The sequence below is a fragment of the Trachypithecus francoisi genome, unplaced genomic scaffold (assembly GCF_009764315.1).
Source record: "Trachypithecus francoisi isolate TF-2019V2 unplaced genomic scaffold, Tfra_2.0 Lachesis_group4, whole genome shotgun sequence".
In the NCBI taxonomy this organism is placed as follows: domain Eukaryota; kingdom Metazoa; phylum Chordata; class Mammalia; order Primates; family Cercopithecidae; genus Trachypithecus; species Trachypithecus francoisi.
The window spans coordinates 132,533,787-132,554,619 of record NW_022681469.1 but is presented as its reverse complement, the minus strand read 5'-3'; the positions used below and the strand labels follow the sequence as shown (position 1 = coordinate 132,554,619).

The 20,833-nt window shown below is 37.6% G+C and overlaps 1 protein-coding gene across 2 annotated transcripts in view; it reads right to left on the bottom strand.

Moving 5' to 3' along the window:
• The window catches only part of STARD3NL (STARD3 N-terminal like), a 60,360-nt gene that overhangs the window by 26,174 nt on the left and 13,353 nt on the right, over positions 1-20,833 (bottom strand). For both annotated transcript variants that reach the window (XM_033193697.1, XM_033193696.1), the window contains one exon: positions 3,474-3,756. In XM_033193697.1, the coding sequence (XP_033049588.1) occupies positions 3,474-3,698 (225 nt within the window). In that variant the 5' untranslated portion in view covers positions 3,699-3,756. The remainder of the gene's footprint in view (positions 1-3,473; positions 3,757-20,833) is intronic.

Here is a 20,833-nt window from a genome sequence, read left to right as displayed (position 1 = left end):
AGAAGTCAAATTGTCCCTGTTTGCAGATGACATGATTGTATATTTAGAAAACCCCATTGTCTCAGCCCAAAATCTCCTTAAGCTGATAAGCAACTTCAGCAAAGTCTCAGGATACAAAATCAATGTGCAAAAATCACAAGCATTCTTATACACCAGTAACAGACAAACAGAGAGCCAAATCATGAATGAACTTCCATTCACAATTGCTTCAAAGAGAACAAAATATCTAGCAATCCAACTTACAAGGGATGTGAAGGGCCTCTTCAAGGAGAACTACAAACCACTGCTCAACAAAATAAAAGAGGACACAAACAAATGGAAGAACATACCATGCTCATGGATAGGAAGAATCAATACCGTGAAAATGGCCATACTGCCCAAGGTTATTTATAGATTCAATGCCATCCCCATCAAGCTACCAATGAGTTTCTTCACAGAATTGGAAAAAACGGCTTTAAAGTTCATATGGAACCAAAAAAGAGCCCGCATTGCCAAGACAATCCTAAGTCAAAAGAACAAAGCTGGAGGCATCACGATACCTGACTTCAAACTATACTACAAGGCTACAGTAACCAAAACAGCATGGTACTGGTACCAAAACAGAGATATAAACCAATGGAACAGAACACAGTCCTCAGAAGTAATACCACACATCTACAGCCATCTGATCTTTGACAAACCTGAGAGAAACAAGAAATGGGGAAAGGATTCCCTATTTAATAAATGGTGCTGGGAAAATTGGCTAGCCATAAGTAGAAAGCTGAAACTGGATCCTTTCCTTACTCCTTATATGAAAATTAATTCAAGATGGATTAGAGACTTAAATGTTAGACCTAATACCATAAAAATCCTAGAAGAAAACCTAGGTAGTACCATTCAGGACATAGGCATGGGCAAGGACTTCATGTCTAAAACACCAAAAGCAACAGCAGCAAAAGCCAAAATTGACAAATGGGATCTCATTAAACTAAAGAGCTTCTGCACAGCAAAAGAAACTACCATCAGAGTGAACAGGCAACCTACAGAATGGGAGAAAATTTTTGCAATCTACTCAACTGACAAAGGGCTAATATTCAGAATCTACAAAGAACTCAAACAAATTTACAAGAAAAAAACAAACAACCCCATCAAAAAGTGGGTAAAGGATATGAACAGACATTTCTCAAAAGAAGACATTCATTCAGCCAAAAGACACATGCAAAAATGCTCATCATCACTGGCCATCAGAGAGATGCAAATCAAAACCACAATGAGATACCATCTCACACCAGTTAGAATGGCAATCATTAAAAAGTCAGGAAACAACAGGTGCTGGAGAGAACGTGGAGAAATAGGAACACTTTTACACTGTTGGTGGGATTGTAAACTAGTTCAACCATTATGGAAAACAGTATGGCGATTCCTCAAGGATCTAGAACTAGATGTACCATATGACCCAGCCATCCCACTACTGGGTATATACCCAAAGGATTATAAATCATGCTGCTATAAAGACACATGCACACCCATGTTTATTGCGGCACTATTCACAATAGCAAAGACTTGGAATCAACCCAAATGTCCACCTGTGACAGACTGGATTAAGAAAATGTGGCACATATACACCATGGAATATTATGCAGCCATAAAAAAGGATGAGTTTGGGTCCTTTGTAGGGACATGGATGCAGCTGGAAACCATCATTCTTAGCAAACTATCACAAGAACAGAAAACCAAACACCGCATGTTCTCACTCATAGGTGGGAACTGAACAATGAGATCACTTGGACTCGGGAAGGGGAACATCACACATTGGGGCCTATCATGGGGAGGGGGGAGGGGGGAGGGATTGCATTGGGAGTTATACCTGATATAAATGACGAATTGATGGGTGCTGATGAGTTGATGGGTGCAGCACACCAACATGGCACAAGTATACATATGTAACAAATCTGCACGTTATGCACATGTACCCTAGAACTTAAAGTATAATAAAAAAAAAAATATATATATACACATTAAAATATTTTCTTTAATGTGCATATACAGAACAAATAGTAAAAAGAAACTCTAAATTACTATGTCATATCACTGGCCTGTCTGGTTATAAACAAAACTCAGGCATTCCCATAGTGCAAAATTAACAGAAGAAAAATCTATAAACAGAAACTTAACAGGGGACTCATGTTCCATATCACTGTGATTATGGGACAAATATTATTTTCTAATGTAACTGTCTGCTTTCATAATGAGTTCAGTTCCTCTGTTAGGATTCGTGAAGAAATTAAATGAGATTCAGTGACTCTATTAAGTGATTAGAATTTAGAATTGAAATTAGTGCTATGAATTAGAATACTAATAAAAAATTAGGTTAAGATGTTGCTTCTTGCTGTTAAAAGACAAAATTTAAAATAATTTTCAAATGGGAATCTCAGCATCTTTTCACATCTTCTGTATTGTAATAAATTCTCATAAAGCATCTAGCACTGTGCCTAGCAAAGAGTAACTCCCTAAAAATAAACAACAGGGAATAATTATTACTAACTAGGTCTTAGCAAACATTTCCTGGAAATAAATGAACTGCTGAAAATAGGAAAGCAGAGACTTTTTGCCTGTGAGGAAAACCTTCTAGGGGAGCTCACCTATTTGCTGGTAAGGAATGTAAATAATCAGAGCAAAGGCTTTGGGACGAAAACACATATACTGGGTTAAATAAAAAATATTAAATGAGTTTCATCTGTTTATTTTGATTTTTATTAATGTGGTAACTAGAGAGTTTAAAATTACATATTTAATAGTTTGCATTATATTTCTATTGGACAGTACTGGTCTAAACAATTGGTTGGTAATACAGAATAACTGCATAAACCTCTGAATGTTTCCAGCACAACTTCTCTGGTGAAACATAAATAAGTAATCTCTTTGCAAGAAAGTAAAGAACAAACATATGCCAAATCTTAAATCTGGGAACTAGAAAAGTACAAGAAACATCTAAAACATATTCCAAAAGCATTCTACATTTTCTGGAGGAAGGATGGGTAAACTTTTTCTGAAAAAGACTAGAGAATAAGTATTTTTGCCTTTGTGGGTCAGAGGGTCTCTGTCACAACTATTCAACTGCAACTACTCAGTGCAAAAGCCAGCCATAAACAATACGTAAACAGACAGGCCTGGCCGTGTTCCAATAAAACTTTATTAAAACAGGTTTACTGAATTTGTCTTACAGCCTATAGTTTGTCAACTCCTGTTAAAGAGCAAAATACCAGGAATTCAAATTTCAAAATCCCAGACAACATGAGTTTTAAACTGACCACATTTGCCTTAAACAATAATACTAAAGAACAAGAAAGGTCCAAATCAGCAGAAGAGCAATGGCTTCATTTGGAAAAAGACGGACATTACTAAATGAGACAAATGATAAGAAAAATGAACAAAAAAACCCTGTTGTCTCTGGAAACACTTCTTAAAAAGTCATGAAAGAACCACCAACTTACATTTAACTCTATTATCCACAGTAACGTTACAAATAAGAGGTCAAAGGTGACAAACAAACAGAAAGTCCTCCTGACATCAGATATGCCTTTCTTTTCCCTTCCTTCATAGGACTCAATCCTGGCCATGAGTTGTGTGGGGTTGATGGAATGGATGTTGCGCAGAGAAGCATGGGAGCTCTGGCTCCCAGTGAGAGCGTTCTCCATGTCTTCTGGCAGGTGGTTCATCCTGGAGGAGGGTTACAGGAGCCTTTTTCCAACCTCACCATCCCTAAAGAGAAGACACCTTTGGGAAATAAAATAGAGACACCATGTTAAATCCAAGCTGATCAAATAGAACTGTGCTACCCTCTCCACTGTGCAACTATTTCTCTAACTGAACAACAGAGTACCTTGACTGATTTATGTTTTCATGAAGACATAAAGAGAAAGAGAAATGAGAGCAAAACATAATGTTTTAGAGCAATACTACAAAACAGCTGTTTTAGCAAAGAATGGCAACAGAGAAAAAGCAAATTGTCTGTAGGAAAGGGTGAAGAACAGGATGTTAGCTACAATTGAAAGCAGTGTTCCTGATGACCTGGAACAAGCCTCTTGGTGAACAACTCTTGCCAGTTACCTTTCTGTGCCAGGGAGAAAACCTCCACAGTCCTGTAAGTATAATTATGCATGGGCTAGAAAATCATTTACTGAAAGCTTTCCTGGAGCATGTAAGCAGAATGTGTAAATTAGCTATAAAAAAGCTTATTTCCAAGGCTGGGCAATACAGCAAGATCCTTTTGTACAAAAAAGAAAAATTAGCTGTGCACGGCAGCACAAGCCTATAGTCCTAACTATTCAGGAGTGGCGTGGGAGGATCGCTTGAGCCCAGGAGTTGAGGTTATAATGAGTTATGATCATACCACTGGACTCCAGCGTGGGTAACAGAGCAAGACACTGCCTCAAACAAAAAACAGAAACAAAACAAAAATCACACAAAAATTCTTACTTCCTAAGGAGGAATTTCTTTCCATCAAAAGTACCTTATAAACTAAAGTTAGCATTTCCTCATCCTCTCAATGAACAAGCATGTTTCTAGGCCTCTTCTTGGAAAAGAAGTGCACACTTCAAAAAGTTTAGCACCAGGCAAACCACCCGACCAATAATTACAGAAGGTATAGTTCTATACAGAGATGCAGGCCCCTCAAGACCAGAGAGTGCTTTTATAATAAAAATAAAAGATGAGCAATCTCAATAATCTGATCTGCTTATGGATGGGACAAGGATATTAAACAAAGTGTGGTGCATGGTATGATTGTCAAGTAGTCAAGTTTCCTTTTCTGTAGGACCTCTCCCTGTGGGATTATATACTCCTGGCTCTACTGAACTCATATCTGTTCTTTAGTCATGAATGTGACATGTAAGTGGGCAGAAGTTCATATGCCACTTGTGTCCAGAGCCGGTGCATGAAGAGCCAGTATGTGGCTCACTACGCTCTCCTTTCTTTCTGCCACAATGACTGGCAATGTCCAGGTAAATACGAAGAGGACTTTCAAAGCCATAAAATAGAACTTAGAAACAGATGGCTGAGATTTCCCTAAGGCAATATGATCCCATTTGGTTCTATCATTCACTGTTCAGAACTTTGTCTCTTTACACTTGACCCCAATTTCTCTTCCTTTCCACACTCAGGAATCAGTCTTTCTCATACTTCTTAACAATGTGGTGGTAAAACGGCACAGCATTTATGAAGGCAATTTGATTATATGAAGTAAGATACTTTAAAACATCCACACTTCTTGATCTTGTAACCCTAAATCTAAATGAGATTAACCAAACTATAGACATTCAAAGCAAAAACTGATCTATGGCCTTAAAGGTCAGGTTAGTGATTATCTTCAAGAAAGAGGGAAGAAGCAGTGATTAGAAGGCAGAGGGTAGAGGGCATATTTAGCAGACTTGGTAAAGTTCTATTTCTTAACCTGAGTAGTGATAACATAGTTGTGTTCATTTAGTGATAATTTATTGATGTACACCGTAGTTTTAGTCATGTGTTGGCTCATGAAAAATTCAAAATGCTATATAGTATATACATGTACACACAACTGAATAGTGTATATTATCTTTCAATAAAAATCCCTATTAAAAACTTGATCATAAGGTATCTATAATAGTCTGAATTAGAAAACAACCTAAATAACTAATTAGAATAATTAGATAAATCACAGTATAGCCACAGTATAGTCACTAAAATAAACGTTTATGAAGCATTTATGACTTAGAAAAAATGCCTGGGTTATGATAACTAAATTAAAAATCGAATACTAGGCCGGGTGGGGTGGCTCACGTCCGTAATCCCAGCACTTTGGGAGGCCAAGGCGGGCGGATCACGAGGTCAGGAGATCGAGACCATCCTGGCTAATACGGTGAAACCCCGTCTCTACTAAAAATACAAAAAATTAGCCAGGTGAGGTGGCGGGCGCCTATAGTCCCAGCTACTCGGGAGGCTGAGGCAGGAGAATGGCATGAACCCGGGAGGTGGAGGTTGCAGTGAGCTGAGATCCGGCCACTGCACTCCAGCCTGGGTGGCAGAGCAAGACTCTGTCTCAAAAAAATAAAAAATAAAAAATAAATCGAATACTAAATGGAATACACACACACATAGTATGTTCAGAACTCTGTAAAATAAACCTAAATCGAAATCTTATAAGACTGCACCTATGAAATATATCAGATATTACCAATGATTCTCTCTGACTGGTGAGATTATATTTTCCCCCTCCTTTGGCCTTTTTCACACTTTTTGCACGTGTTATATGTTTACAATGAGAGGCACTAAATTCAAACATCACTCTGTCAGGGTTCTGGACAGATGTCCTCAGAACCCTAAGCAGCCTTTCCCTTTCTTTTCTGCCGATCTAGGCAACATTAGGTAATGTGTCTCAGACATTCAATTTGTTTCCTCAGAGTCACCAAATCAGCAAAGCATTTTGAAAAACTCAGTAAGAAGCCACTTAAGTGTTTAGTAAAAGGAAAGAAAATATTAAGTTCTCAAATTGAAAGCATTCTTATATAATTTCTGTCTTAATGAGATCAATGCCACCCTAGTGGAAGGGATAGCAACAGCATATTCCCCAGTAGCAGTTTTTAACACAAAGCTTGCGAGGCACTACCACCTGTCAGACTTCTAGGAGTTAACTCTGAAACAATAAGTAAATATGAATGTAATTAATACATCTTTTGTGATGAAACACACATTTTAAGTTTAAGAAAATAGCTGAGGCCGGGCGCAGTGGCTCATACCTATAATCCCAGCACTTTGGGAGGCCGAGGCGGGTGGATCACTTGAGGCCAGGAGTTCAAGACCAGCCTGGTCAACATGGGGAAACCCTGTCTCTATCAAAGGGAGTGGGAACGGTGGTGCACACCTGTAGTCCCAGCTACTTGGGAGGCTGAGGCAGGAGAATTGCTTGAACCTGGAGGCAGAGGCTGCAGTGAGCTGAGATCATGCCACTGCACTCCAGCCTGGGCGACAGAGTGAGACTGTCTCAAAACAAAACAAACAAAAAAAAGAAATCTGGATGAATGAATACAGACATATTTTTGCAACAATATATCCTACATTATGATAAAGCAACTCAGATAATTCTAAGCCAGTCTAATAATTAGCAGCCATATTTAAAAATTAATTTAAATTATTAAATTCACTAATATGTGAACAGAAAATTGAACAAACTCAAAATTCAAACTGAGGACCGATTTTAGGAGGAAGATCATTTTCAAGGAAATTAAATCATTTTCTTAGTTTCACTCCTTTTTCCTTCCACAAACCCACTTCTTGTGGATAAAAAAGATTAATAAAGCAATATACAACCCTAGAAATCTGAGATACATTTCAAAATAAAATACGATATTAAATACACAATGGAATACATATGGCTTGGAACATGAGAATCATTACACGATTTTTCATATGTGTATGTGTAACTGCTAATTAGCAAGAATTTATAGATACTTTCACCTCAATAAAAAAAAGTTACACAAAGCACAGAAATCTCTGAGCAGACTGGTTCTAATCAAACTGATCTTTCTCTGGGAAAGAGGGAAGTTGTAAAAAGGCAAGCGAGCTTGCTTTTCTTTTTCTTTCTAATTTACCTACTTAATCCAGTGAATTAACTGGTCTAGACGAAACCAGTGACAGGGTTAATCTCCATTAGGTTATGAAAACACACAGTTCAGACTTCTAGAATTAATTTTTTGAGTGAAACTTTTACTCAAAAACAGAAAAATAAGAGAAGAAGGTTGCTTAGTTTGAGGGACTCATGTTAAAAACATACTATTCGAACTCAGAAACATTTGGCCATCTTTGTCCTCTATCTCCCTTATTGCTGGTGAAACTGACTAACAGTCGCATATGGCCTCTTGCAGCACCCAACAGCAGGTCAACAAATTTGACAGCCTCTACTCCCCATGCCCCCAAAAAACAATTACTCCTGATTGATAATATATTTGGGGGATTGGTAAGGGCCTGTGGGCTGGTGGGAAAAGAGAGCTCAAGAATCTTTCTTACTCCTACAAAGCAGACTGTAAACTGGAAAATTTGGGAAGCACTGGTGAAAAATACTAAGGAAATATCAGCTAATTTCTGCTCTGTAGGAAACTCTTGGTTTCTGCATTATTAGCCCTTATAATAAGACTGAATTTTTTTTCTGTGACTCATTTCATTGTGATAAACTTGAGTTAAAGATATTCTAAATACAAGTGTATTTGAGTTAATATACTAGATATACTTCTAAATCTTTTTAAGGAACGCAGGCTTAACACACAGAATGTTTAGCCTGAGTTCCTTAAAAAATACATAGGTTAAATGAGTATAAAAAATAGCCAAACAGGGAAGAACGAGAAGCCCTGCACTAGCTTCTTCATAAGCCTTGAAGCAACACAGCAGGTTAAGGGCTGTGATACATTTCCACATGGGTGAAATGGGGAAACCACGCCTCAGAGCAGTCTGGGGTGGAGGCTTTGAGGGGGACAGTGGGGAGGACTACATCTCCCCGGCTGCTTCTTGTTGCCTATTTCCACCTGTCAAACTCCTCCTGACAGTGAGCTAACTCTACTACATTTCTAGTTGCTTCATCTGGCCAAAGCAGCCTCTCTTAAAACCAGATTACACATTCCTGGGTATGACATTTCATTCGAGTCTTGAGGGAAGACATGAAAACTGGGTGTGGGACTGGCTAGCCTAGGTGCTGGAACCCCACAGAATAGAGTAGAGCTGCCTGCCCAGCAAAGCCAGTGGCTGCAGGTTCTTGAGGCAATGCCAAGAGAGTCTGAGAAAGCGCAGAAAATGTGTCATGGGATTTTCATATGCAATAAAGTTCTGAATTTTTGGTGTGCATATGCACCAGTATCACATGTGGATCTTGGTTAATCCCCAATACCTGAACCATGTGATACTCATTGAGAAAGAGTACTTCCTTTTAATGAGTAAAGAGAAGGATCATTCCTTAAAGCCGCTTTCTACTGTCTGATTATTGGATTTCATCCTAACCATATCCTTCAGAAAGCTGAAGTACAGTGTGAGTTCCTTCAGAAAGAATTTTCTGAATGCTCCCCATATTCCAACCAGATACATTTCCCCCAAGCTCCCCTAATCTGTGGATGTGACACTTAATGGTACTGCTTACCACAATAGGCCTTAATTATCCACTTCGCTGCCTCTCCCACTAAGTAGTATATTCCTTAAAGGCTCTGAATATGACCACAGCACATGACAGACAGCAGGAACAGAACAAATATTAACTGTATAAATTCTATCTAGCATCTAGCACAGATACTAGCAGAGAGTAGACTATCAGCAATCTCTGTTGAATTCAGGAGATTACAACTGTTTGTTTTTGTTTCTGAGGAAGAGCTTGGGTATTTTTCCAGATGTCATTTCAGAAGTATTAAATATTCAATCCAGAGTACTGAGATCCTCTCTGGGGTTGGCTTAAGGAAAGCCATACCTCTCTAAAGAGGGTGCTAAGTATTGATTAGCTGTATACACAGGAAGCTAAATCTGCAATTCAGAATTTATCCCAACTGTGTGGGAAGTATGGGAGTGAAGAATTAGAAAATAAAGAAAAACCTATGGGTGAGAAGATGAGAATCCCCTTTGGTTGTTTCATGAAAAAGAGACTGATGTCTTGTTTTATACCAATGTGTAATTATCCTCCTCTATACTATAGTATCAGTCAGCTATTTCTATTTATGCTACATTAACAAATCACTAAAAACTCAATGGCTGAAAGTAACCCACATTTATGTTCAAGCTCACAGGTCTGTACGCTGCCTGAATTTCACCTGATCTAGGCCGCACCTCATGATGGATACAGAGCCGGGTCGAAACATCAGCTCCATCTGCTTCCACACAGAAGTGACACTACCCAGACGGTGGACAGCAGCTGCCATGGAGCAGGAGCTACCACTGCTTGCATTTTACAGGAGCCCCACAATCTCTCAGCCTTCCTAGGGGGAGAAAAGAGAGACTGTGCACCTCCTGTTGGCAGCTCGAAGCCAAGTCTCTCAACCCAACCACCCAGCCTTCTCAGTAGTACTTAAGGCAGCAACCAGGACACTGTATGTTTTCTTCCAAAGAACGTTGGAATAACAGACATTAAAAACATTGAATTTAGAAAGGCTTTAGTCATCATCTTAGCAAAAGTCTTTGGAGATGATTTGGCTTAGAGACATGTTTTCTTGGTCTTGTACAGTGTTTCTTAAGATACTGACTTAACTGCTAACATTTTAATTAATTACTTTGTCCCCAGATTTCTAGCTTCTCTTGAAAAGTCAAAAGGTATAGACTCATCAGGCCTGCATTCTCTTACTATGATGATAAAGCCAAGCTGCTGACCACTTTAAGTGGGGCACACACTCTCCAGTTGGCCTCAATCTTCACCTAGCCTGGAGGCAACTGACTTTGCCAGCCTGATCTTTCTGACTCTTCTTACAGGCAAAAACGGTGGGGCCTACATAGATACATCTGAGAGATATTTCAAGGTAGTGTATAGTTAGGATTCAAACTTGGTTCTTTCCTCTCCATCGTCCTGCCTTACCCCAGATTCACAGAAGGAAGGAGATACATCAAGAAGTGTTCACATGGTGTGCGAAATACAGTCACGAAATTTGAGAGTCCCAAAGGACAGACTGCCATGGCTGTGCCCACTGTATCCTGGGACTGGGTGTCCCTGGAAGCAGGAAGCAGCCTGAGCTGGCTGTCTTGCAAGGCTCCCCACTGTTATGAGACCTGGTTAATGACATAGAAGTCCTGTTTAGAGTCCTCACCTTCCCTTCCGAGGTGAAGCAGCTAGAAGTAGGAGATGGGAACAGTGAGTGAATAACCTGACATTTATATACTTACCTTGCTAGTATGAGAAAGAGGCCTGAAAAAACAGATGCTTTAAAAATAAGCATGCATAGAGAAGAGAGAGATGTGGGGCAGAAGCTAACCCACAATACTAACAACACAGCAAGATAGAGTCACCTTCATATTCTAAAGGCACCCATGTGACATGAGGAACACTATGGCATGCTAACAAGACCTGGAAAACTGATGTGTAAAATTTAACCAGTAATTCAAACTTTGATAAAATAAAAAGTTCTGCTTAATGTCTGCCTATATGAGGCTGTCTACATTTTGAAAACACTTCAAAGATGGTTTGTAGATAAGATATTCTTAAAAAAAGAAACAAGTGGCTGGGCACAGTGGCTCACAAATATAATCCTGGCACTTTGGGAGGCTGAGTAGTTTGAGAGTAGCCTGGGCAACAGAGTGAGTCCTCATCTCTTCAAAATATTTAAAAATTAGCTCGGCATGGCAGTGTAGACTTGTAATCTTAGCTACTTGGGAGGCTGAGGCAAGAGGATCACCTGAGCCCAGAAGTTCCAGCCTGCAGTGAGCTAAGATTATGCCACTGTACTCTAGCTTGGGAGATAGAGCAAGACCCTGAAAGAAAAAAAAAAAGAAAGAAAGAGAAAGAGAGATGGAAAGAGAGAAAGGGAGAGAGAAAGAAAGAGAGAAAGAGAGAGAGAAGGAGAGAAAGAGAAGAAAGAAAACGTAATGCTATCTCACAGGATGAGAAATTCATAAGGAAAGGACTTGCAGGAGGCAAGGTTAGGGAGTTGATGCATGTGTGTGACACTCCAGCCTCCCGAATCTGAGAACCTTCACCACGAAGCTCTACAGGAAAAGTTTCATAATGCCAAAAGCAAACAAATCTTTCTTCGGCAAACTGCCCATTACATTTACGTTGACATTTCAAAGCAGCCTTGTTTTCCTGTGTCCCATATATGCTCCCTATTAAATACAATGTCCAGAAAAAAACAGGTGTTTAAAAATTAAATCCAGTAGCCCCAATTTTAAAAATGTTTTTTCTAAAAATTTATTCTCATAAATTACATCCAAATTAATAGCTGAGGCAATAGAAAGCTACTATATAGAGAAATCTGGGTAAAAACCAGTCATCCCAAAATAATATGTGAAAAATTCTATAAAGCATTTAAATAAACTCACCCAGCCAATTATTTGGTATTACTTCAAATTAAAAAATATTTTTGGAGTCAAAGAACCAAATTTTGTCATCAAATTCCTAATGTGCCAAGTGAAAATGAGTGAAATGTTTAAAAAAGAAATAGAAAAAAAGAGGTTTATGTATAAAACTCTACAAAGCATTCCACAGATACACATGATCAGGTCTACAATAGGGAAAAATTTTGAAACAAAGTAATACTGAGAGTTACTCTATTAAATCAACACATAATGAATCAAAGTAGATGTGCTATATCCTTAAAGAAACAAAATAGCTCACAAGCCAAGCAATGAGAACAAGCTGACAGGCACATGCTCAAGTCTAAAGAGAAGAAGCAGCAATGTGCCCATCAGAAAGAGGATGGGTCAGCCAGGAAAACACAGGAAAAGGAGTGTCACAATTCAATGTGACACTCCATCAAGTATCTCCCATCCATTGGCCAAGTAATTCCTATAATTAATTGACAATGATTTAATTTAATAATCTTCTGCATACCTCCCACATCCTTTTTCTAATTCCATGTTTCTGATTAAGATGTAATACTTTATGTAAGGAAACAACACGCTGGTCAGGTTGAAGCAAACATTCAGTCCACATGGCAGTTAAGGTGTTCACTGCAGACACTGAGACATGAGCCTACTCATGCAAGGCAAAGCCACTTGCAACTGGGCTCTTTAAGCTGCTGACTAATCAGGTTTCTCGGTTAACAATGAGAAGGTCTGGGTTCAAACATGAATGAGGTCACCAGTGTGATAACACTGAGTAGTTTTTTTGGAAGATGGAGTCTAGATGTGTTTCTAATGACCTACATTGGCACCATCGGCTACAAACTGCTCTTTGGGAACTTCTAGAGATATTATTCAGACACAATCTAAATGATGGATCCCTATCACAAAATACTGACACATTCTGTACATGGTATACAAGTAGTAATTCCAAAAAAGAGAATTGTAGAAAGGTTTTATCATCACTCAGATATTCCCCCAGTATCTCTTTATAAACTTACAGGTAATTATCAATCATTTTCCATAACTGGAATTATTAAGTGCAGTTAGCAGGCTCAAAGCAAAGCTAGAATCACTGAACTTGACTATACAATAATAATACTACACTTGTTTATTCTGATTTGCATGTATTTGGGTATGATTACTAATTCATACCCAAAAAAAGTCAGAGGAGGTTCACAGCTCACACAAAGGCTTTTAATAAGTCCACAATAACTCAAGGTGCATAATTAAGCTCTGAAAATTCTGACATATACTCTCTCAGCTCAGCAAGTATGGTTAATACTGGGATTTTTAAAAACTGAGAAGTGTGACCGGGCACAGTGGCTCACACCTGTAATCCCAGCATTTTGAGAGGCTGAGGCAAGTGGATCACATGGGGTCAGGAGTTTGAGACCAGCTTGGCCAACATGGTAAAACCCGTTTCTACTGAAAATATAAAAATTAGCCAGGCGTGCTAATGCACGCCTGTAGTCCCAGTTACTCAGGAGGCTGAGGCAGGAGAATCACTTGAACAGGGAGGCGGAGGTTGCAGTGAGCCGAGACTGCACCACTGCACTCCAGCCTGGTCAACAAAGTGAGGCTCACTCCAAATATACATATATATATATATAATATATATAAAATATATGTATAAATATATATATATAATTAGGCTTAATATTCACCACTCAGTATCAGTGTATGCTTTATGTGAAAGAACAGAGATACAAAATGTTTTTAGAACAAAAAAAAAGGCAAATGCTATGTAAATGGAAGATTATAATCACAATGAAAGGTTTTGACATTTACTTGTTTAGCCTATTTGATATTTTAATGATATGAATACAGATTATTTCAATACTATAATTAAAATTTTAAAACAGATAATTATTTTAACTCTACAGTCATAGACTATATACTATGTTGAGGAGGTAAGCCATATTTATAAAATTGGTAACAAAACTAGACCACCAAAAAACACGTAATAAATCTTGTAATAAGGAACTCTATAGAGAATGAGCAGTGCCATAAAATAGACTTCCATAACATAGAATAGACTTCCAGTACTATTTTCTAAAATAACTGGGGTAAAAATATTTAAAAAGTAAAACAAACTATTGGAAAAAAAAAATGACAGTAGAAACAGTGGAAAGCTGTAAACTTGGGCTTACTATCAAAATCACTACCTTAAAGTAATTTAATTACTTGTAAATTAAAAAGTAAAATAAAATAATTAGGCATTTAAATAATAAAGTTAGAAAGCTGTAACTATTCTATATGGAAAAGGATAGAAAAGAAAAAAGAAAAACAATGAATACAATTAGTAAATCCAAAAGGAGAATGATAACTGTTGCAAGCTGGGGAGTGGGAAAAACGTGATTCTTTATAACAAAAACTCTACTTTTGCACTTGATGAACACTTCATAAACAAATTAAAAATATATAGATAAACTCAGTGATCAGTCCTTTAAGAGGGCATATGTAAAGTACTAATACAGGGAGTCCTAATAAAGGAATACAAGTACCACTAAAGAAGAGGTCACTTTCAAAGTATAAGTAATATTTTAATTCCATTTGAAAACCATAACTAAAGTCAATACTCTGGAAATAAATAAATTACACTAAGAAGAAGCAAATGACCTGAATAGAATAAACTATTCCAGAAAAAGAATATTGAAAAAAGCGAAAAATAATTATCTAGCAAAGGGACTGGAGTCAGACAGTTTTATAGGCATTTCAATATTTGAAATAAAAGACAAAATCCTACATACTGATTCAGAATGTTAAAAACAAAAGCTATTCTATCATTAAATAAAGCTAGAATATTACTGACATTATCTGAACAAGAACATGTAACAACACAAGACTATGAAAGGCTGCAACATGCAACAGGACAAAAGTATAAACTAACTCCACATATTAATATAACATAATTATCTATTACATGACATTATATACCATATATTAACATAATAACAAAATGAACAGAGCTTCCTTACACCTGGACTTACTGTGTCTAGACACAATGCTGAGTACTGAAGATACATTATGTCATTTAAACCTCAGAACAGCTCCCACAAGTAGGACAAACATATCAGAGCTTATTCCTAAAACCTCACATAATTCAAAACACATACAGATAAAAACTAATCCTGGCTGGGCGCGCTGGCTCACATCTGTAATCCCAGTACTTTGGGAGGCTGAGGCGGGGTAGATCCTGAGGTCAGGAGATCGAGACCATCCTGGCTAACACGGTGAAACCCCATCTCTACTAAAAATATAAAAAATTAGCCAGGCATGGTGACGGGCGCCTGTAGTCCCAGCTACTCGGGAGGCTGAAGCAGGAGAATGGCGTGAACCTGGGAGGTGGTGCTTGCAGTGAGCTGAGATCCGGCCACTACACTCCAGCCTGGGTGACACAGCGAGACTCCGTCTCAAAACAAAACAAAAAACAACAGCAACAACAAAACTAATCCTAATAGGAGAACAGACATTTCTGTTTACTCATTAAAACATTTCACTGTACTTCAAAAGCATGCACCAACACAACTCACAATTCATTTGGGCCAAAAGCTTTGAAATTATGTACATTTTGACTGGTTAACTGGAGGCACGTGGCGGGGGGAACTTGCATAATTTCAAACTTTGTAGGACAACTCTTCATTTCCAAGTAGATATCTGTTTCACTCTCTTAAAATGTGGCTGTCTAAGTCTCTTATTCTAGGCCGGGCGCAGTGGCTCAAGCCTGTAATCCCAGCACTTTGGGAGGCCGAAACAGGCGGATCACGAGGTCAGGAGATCGAGACCATCCTGGCTAACACGGTGAAATCCCGTCTCTACTAAAAAATACAAAAAAACTAGCCGGGCGAGGTGGCGGGCGCCTGTAGTCCCAGCTACTTGGGAGGCTGAGGCAGGAGAATGGCGTAAACTCGGGAGGCGGAGCTTGCAGTGAGCTGAGATCCGGCCACTGCACTCCAGCCTGGGTGACAGAGCGAGACTCCGTCTCAAAAAAAAAAAAAAAAAAAAAAAAAAAAATGTGGCTCTCTAAGTCTCTTATTCTGAAAGAGACATAGAGAAACACACAAAGAAGGATTTTGGGAAGAGCCATGGATAAACACATCCCTGACATTAAAAAAACAACAATGTAAGCTGAAAGAAAAGTAGAAACTAACAGTTGGCCTCAGGAGACAAGGAGGAACAAACAGGAGAGGAGTGTAGGCCCAATCTTCAGGGGCTATATGTGTGGAAAGAGAGCGCAGACTTTTATTTATCAGTGGATGCCAGAAATCTGAATTGTAACAGGAAATTTTCCAAATATTAAGCATTAGTTCAATTTTTTTAAAAAGCACTTAGTCGACAGCAGCAGATTTTTTACAGAAGCAAATTAAATTTATGAGATCATTTACTAAATGGTTTCTTGGGACCTTCATTCAGGTAGAGCTCAAACTCTTTAATTTTGCCTAACCTAACACTGGCCTATGTCTCCACAACCACTTCACCATGGTGAAAAAATCACAAGCAGTTCCCTAAAGACATAATGTTCTCACAAACCTCTGATTGCATTTTTCTCTCCAGTAAGCACCTCGAGTGCCACTCTCTTTATCTCTAAAGTTCTGATCCATTTGATAAGCCTTGATTCAAAGCCCATTTTCTCAGGGAAACCTTTGTTTCCTCTTACTCCTCTAAAGTTCTCTGCCCCATCAGAGAAAAGTGTACACAGACCTCTATAATTACATCTATCATGCCGCATCAAGATTACTTTTGCTCTTCCATTTAAAAAAGCAAGCAAACAACAACAACAAAACTTTGTTAACAAGAGCTCAGTTTTATGATTTTGTGATTCATATATTTACCACTTCCTTCAATCTGGGAGAGTGGGAGAAGAAACTAGACACAGAAAGAGAGAGAAAGAAAAAAAAAGAAAGGCAGGGCAGCCATTTAAAATAGCATCAAAAACAAAACACTAAGGAATAAATTTAATAAAAGATATGCAATATCATAAAACTGAAAGCTACATAATACTGCTGAGAGAAATGGAAGTAGTTGAAAATAAATTGTGAGATATACCATGTTCATGGATTGGAAGAATTCGTATTGTTAAGATATCAATTCTCCCCAAACTGATATACAGATTCAACTCAATCCCAATCATAATCCCACCATGCTTTTTTTTTTTTTTAATGGAAACTGACAAGCTAATTCTAAAATGTATACAAAATGCAAAGAAATAAGCCTGTCCAAAGCAATCTGGGAGAAGAACAAAGCTAGAAGACACATTACCTAGCTTAAAGACTTTCCACAAAGCTTCAGTAATCAAAACAGTATGGTACCAGCATAAGAATAAACAAACAGGTCAACAGAACATAATAGAGAGTATATAAACAGGTCCAGACATATATGGTCATTTCAATTTTGACAAAGTTGTCAAAGTAATCCAATGGTGAAAATAAAGTCTGTTTTCTGCAAACAGTGCAGAAAACAACCAGATATTAAAACTGAAAGGAACTTCAAACCCTAACTCACACCAGGTAAAAAATAATTTAAGATGATTTACAGACTTAAACATAAAAATTAAAAACACAAAGCTTTAGAAGAATGTGTAGGACAATTGTTTTGCAATCTTTTTTTGCAAGGATTTCTTAAAGAAGACACAAAAAGTTATAACCTTTAAAAAAATTGTGTAGCCTGTCATGAAGGGGCTCCCCCTGGTCCATTTGGGACAACCTGAACATAAAAATGAATAATGACAGTAATGTTGGAATTTACATTGGACAAATTTAAAAATTCCATGAGTCCACAGTAATATTGTAAATAAAAGACAGATGGCATGGGAAGAGTTCTTCTATAAAGAAAAAAGTCAGATAAAAATGTAAAAGGAATAATAAAATTAGAAAAATCAATGGTTTGCAACTCCCAGTGTAGTAACAGATTCAGGCAAGGACCATTATGGACGCCGGCAATTATTAAAAGGTTGTTGGGGCATATGGTATTATAGTTTCAAAGTAGCATCTCTCAGAATATTTAATAATTTCATTGGGGATGATACGCTTTTACAGTGGAGAGATCTGGCAGTCACCACCTGAACCAAGTAATCAAACAGCATCAATATTGAAGCAAGCTGGCATTACCTGCCTTCTGATATGCTGCAACAAGAACCATATAACATCAATTATGATAAATCCTTGTCAGAAGTTTTACTTGAATTTAGTCATTAAAAAAATAATAATAAACAGTATATGGGACATTCTACAAGTCAACTATCCTGGACTCTTCAGAGAAGCCAATGTGGTGAAAAACAAAAATAAAAAGGATAGTGTTGTGAATACTCTTCAAATAGAAAAGAGCATAAAGAGACACGGGCATCGAACATAATGCACAAGCCTAGAATGAATCTTGAATTAAAAAACAAAAGCCACAAAAGACAATTGGAGAATTGATTACAGTTTAGTAATGGTTATGTAGGAGAATGCCTTATTCTTAGGAGATGCACACTGAAGTACTAAAGGATAAGTGTCATCATGTATGCAACTTACTTCTGATTCATTCGGAAAAAAACTTATTTCTGATTTATTTGGAAAAACATAAACGCATAAGGCTGTTTTGAGATGGCACTGCTGTGTCTGTACCTGTCTATCTATACACAGTATATACACACATACACACAGTACGAATACATTTAAACATAAGATGCATATAGTATACATATACATATGTAGCATATGTATGTGCCATAATCCTTCTCCCCAATCTTATCTGCTGTTTTGCTTTCCAGTTTTAGTTACCTGTGGTCAACTGCTTGAACTACAAAAATATTACATAGAAAATTCCAGAAATAAATGTTCATGAGTTTTAAATTGTGTGTCATTATAAGTGGCGTGATGAAATCTCCCACTATTTCACTCCATCCCACCCAGAACATGAATCACCCCTTTGTCCAGAATAGCCACACTATATATGTTATCCGCCCATTATTGCATAAGTAAAACCGAAATGTTTATAGGGGTTTGGTACTATCTGTTGTTTCAGGCATCCCCTGGGGGGGCTTGAAATGTACTGTACATGGATAAGAGGTAACTACTGTATAGCAAAGAAAGCAAAGGCAAATTTTCATGGCAAAAAAACCATGAGACCAACTTTGCTCTTAAGTATGTGCTACACTTAAAGGCAAAGAGAAACCAAACATCCTCAAAAACCTCTTAAATCATGCTATAACACAGAATGTATATGAATTTTGTACACGTACCTTTGTATAACAATTCTTACCTACACAACAGTTTGAGTTGCACTAATAGACTTAAAGGAAAACCCATATAAGAATTCTGGACACCCAAATCATTCTGCCCTTAATACAACTATCAAATTACCGAAACACAAATGGAGATATTTAAAGGCTTCTAAAGGGTGCGTGACTATAGATAGAAGTCATTGTATTTTCATTTTGAGCCAATGTCACTTATATAACTGAAAATGGTCTTTGATTATTGCTGCTGTTATAAGATGTATGTGAAATAGTGAAGTCACATCATCCAATGGTTCAGGGTCTAAAGTTTGCTCAGGTCTTTAGTAAAAATGTGTATAACATACACCACAAACTTTTACAAGCCAAATTTGTTGTAACTTGGCTTCAAAATGAACAAACAAACGAACAAACTTCATTTGTTCCCTGCACTAGAACTCAGGGACCCCTGGGAAAAGACAGATCTTTTACAAAGCACCACCTACCAAGGCTCAGACACACCATGTGTTATTTAATTCACATGGCTGACTTATTACACTAGGACGCACATTTCAACTGCACTTCCTTCTGCTCCTCTCCTTACTTTTCTTTATGAATTTTGACAGCCCAACTCCATGGTAACATCTTTATATATTATCTCCATGGTGTTATTCTTAATCTTTATTTTCTAGGCCTTGTATTTTCCAGTGTCATTTACTTTCCTTCGGGATGTAATTAATGCTTTCATTCCATCTTAATAAATCTGCTCACTCTTGAATGCTTTGTGTTCTGCCCTCTTCCCACACACACACACATCCAAGGCTGCCTATTAAAGTTTGGTCTTTGTTTTGTAGTCTTGTCTCATTCAATGATTTCTGTTACCATCAGCAGATAAAAGTAATTGTGTGCACATAACAGAACTTAACCTTTCAACAATCTGCTTTAAGACTCAGATTTATTTAGAAATTAACATCAATGACTTAGAAAACTTAAAGAGGAAAAACACATGTCATAGTGCTTTTAAGTCACTCCTCTGGCAGACATTAATCTATCTCCTGAACTCCAACTGTTTTTTAAAGCAATGTAATTTCTGTGTGATCTATCTCCTATAGGAATATTAAAAATATTACTAAACTTTCATTTGACACATAATGCAGAGAAAAATATTAAGATTTAAAGATGGCTGGGTAAACGCATATCAATGTTTTCATAATTTACGAGACAAACCTAAAATATACATTGAGAAGCTGAATCTGGACATGAACTACATGGTTTCAGAATTGCACTTGATAATGTTTGCAAATTCAAAGTTTGCCAAGAATATACCACATCTACTTCATTCACCCACAAATACGTTTGAGCACTAAAATTGTGTCAGGTCTTCTTCTGAGTACTCCCATGATGATTAACAAAACATCTATCCTTACATAGTTTACCTTCTTGAGGAAGCGGATGGAAGACAAAGTAGGGCTGGAAACGTTGTCATTTTAAACTGAGAGGTCAAGAAGATTTCATTGAGCAGGCGGCATCTGAGCAACAACTAGCAGGAGATAAGGGAGAAATGCCAGATAGATACGAGGAGGAAGGACACTTCAGATAGAGGGAAGA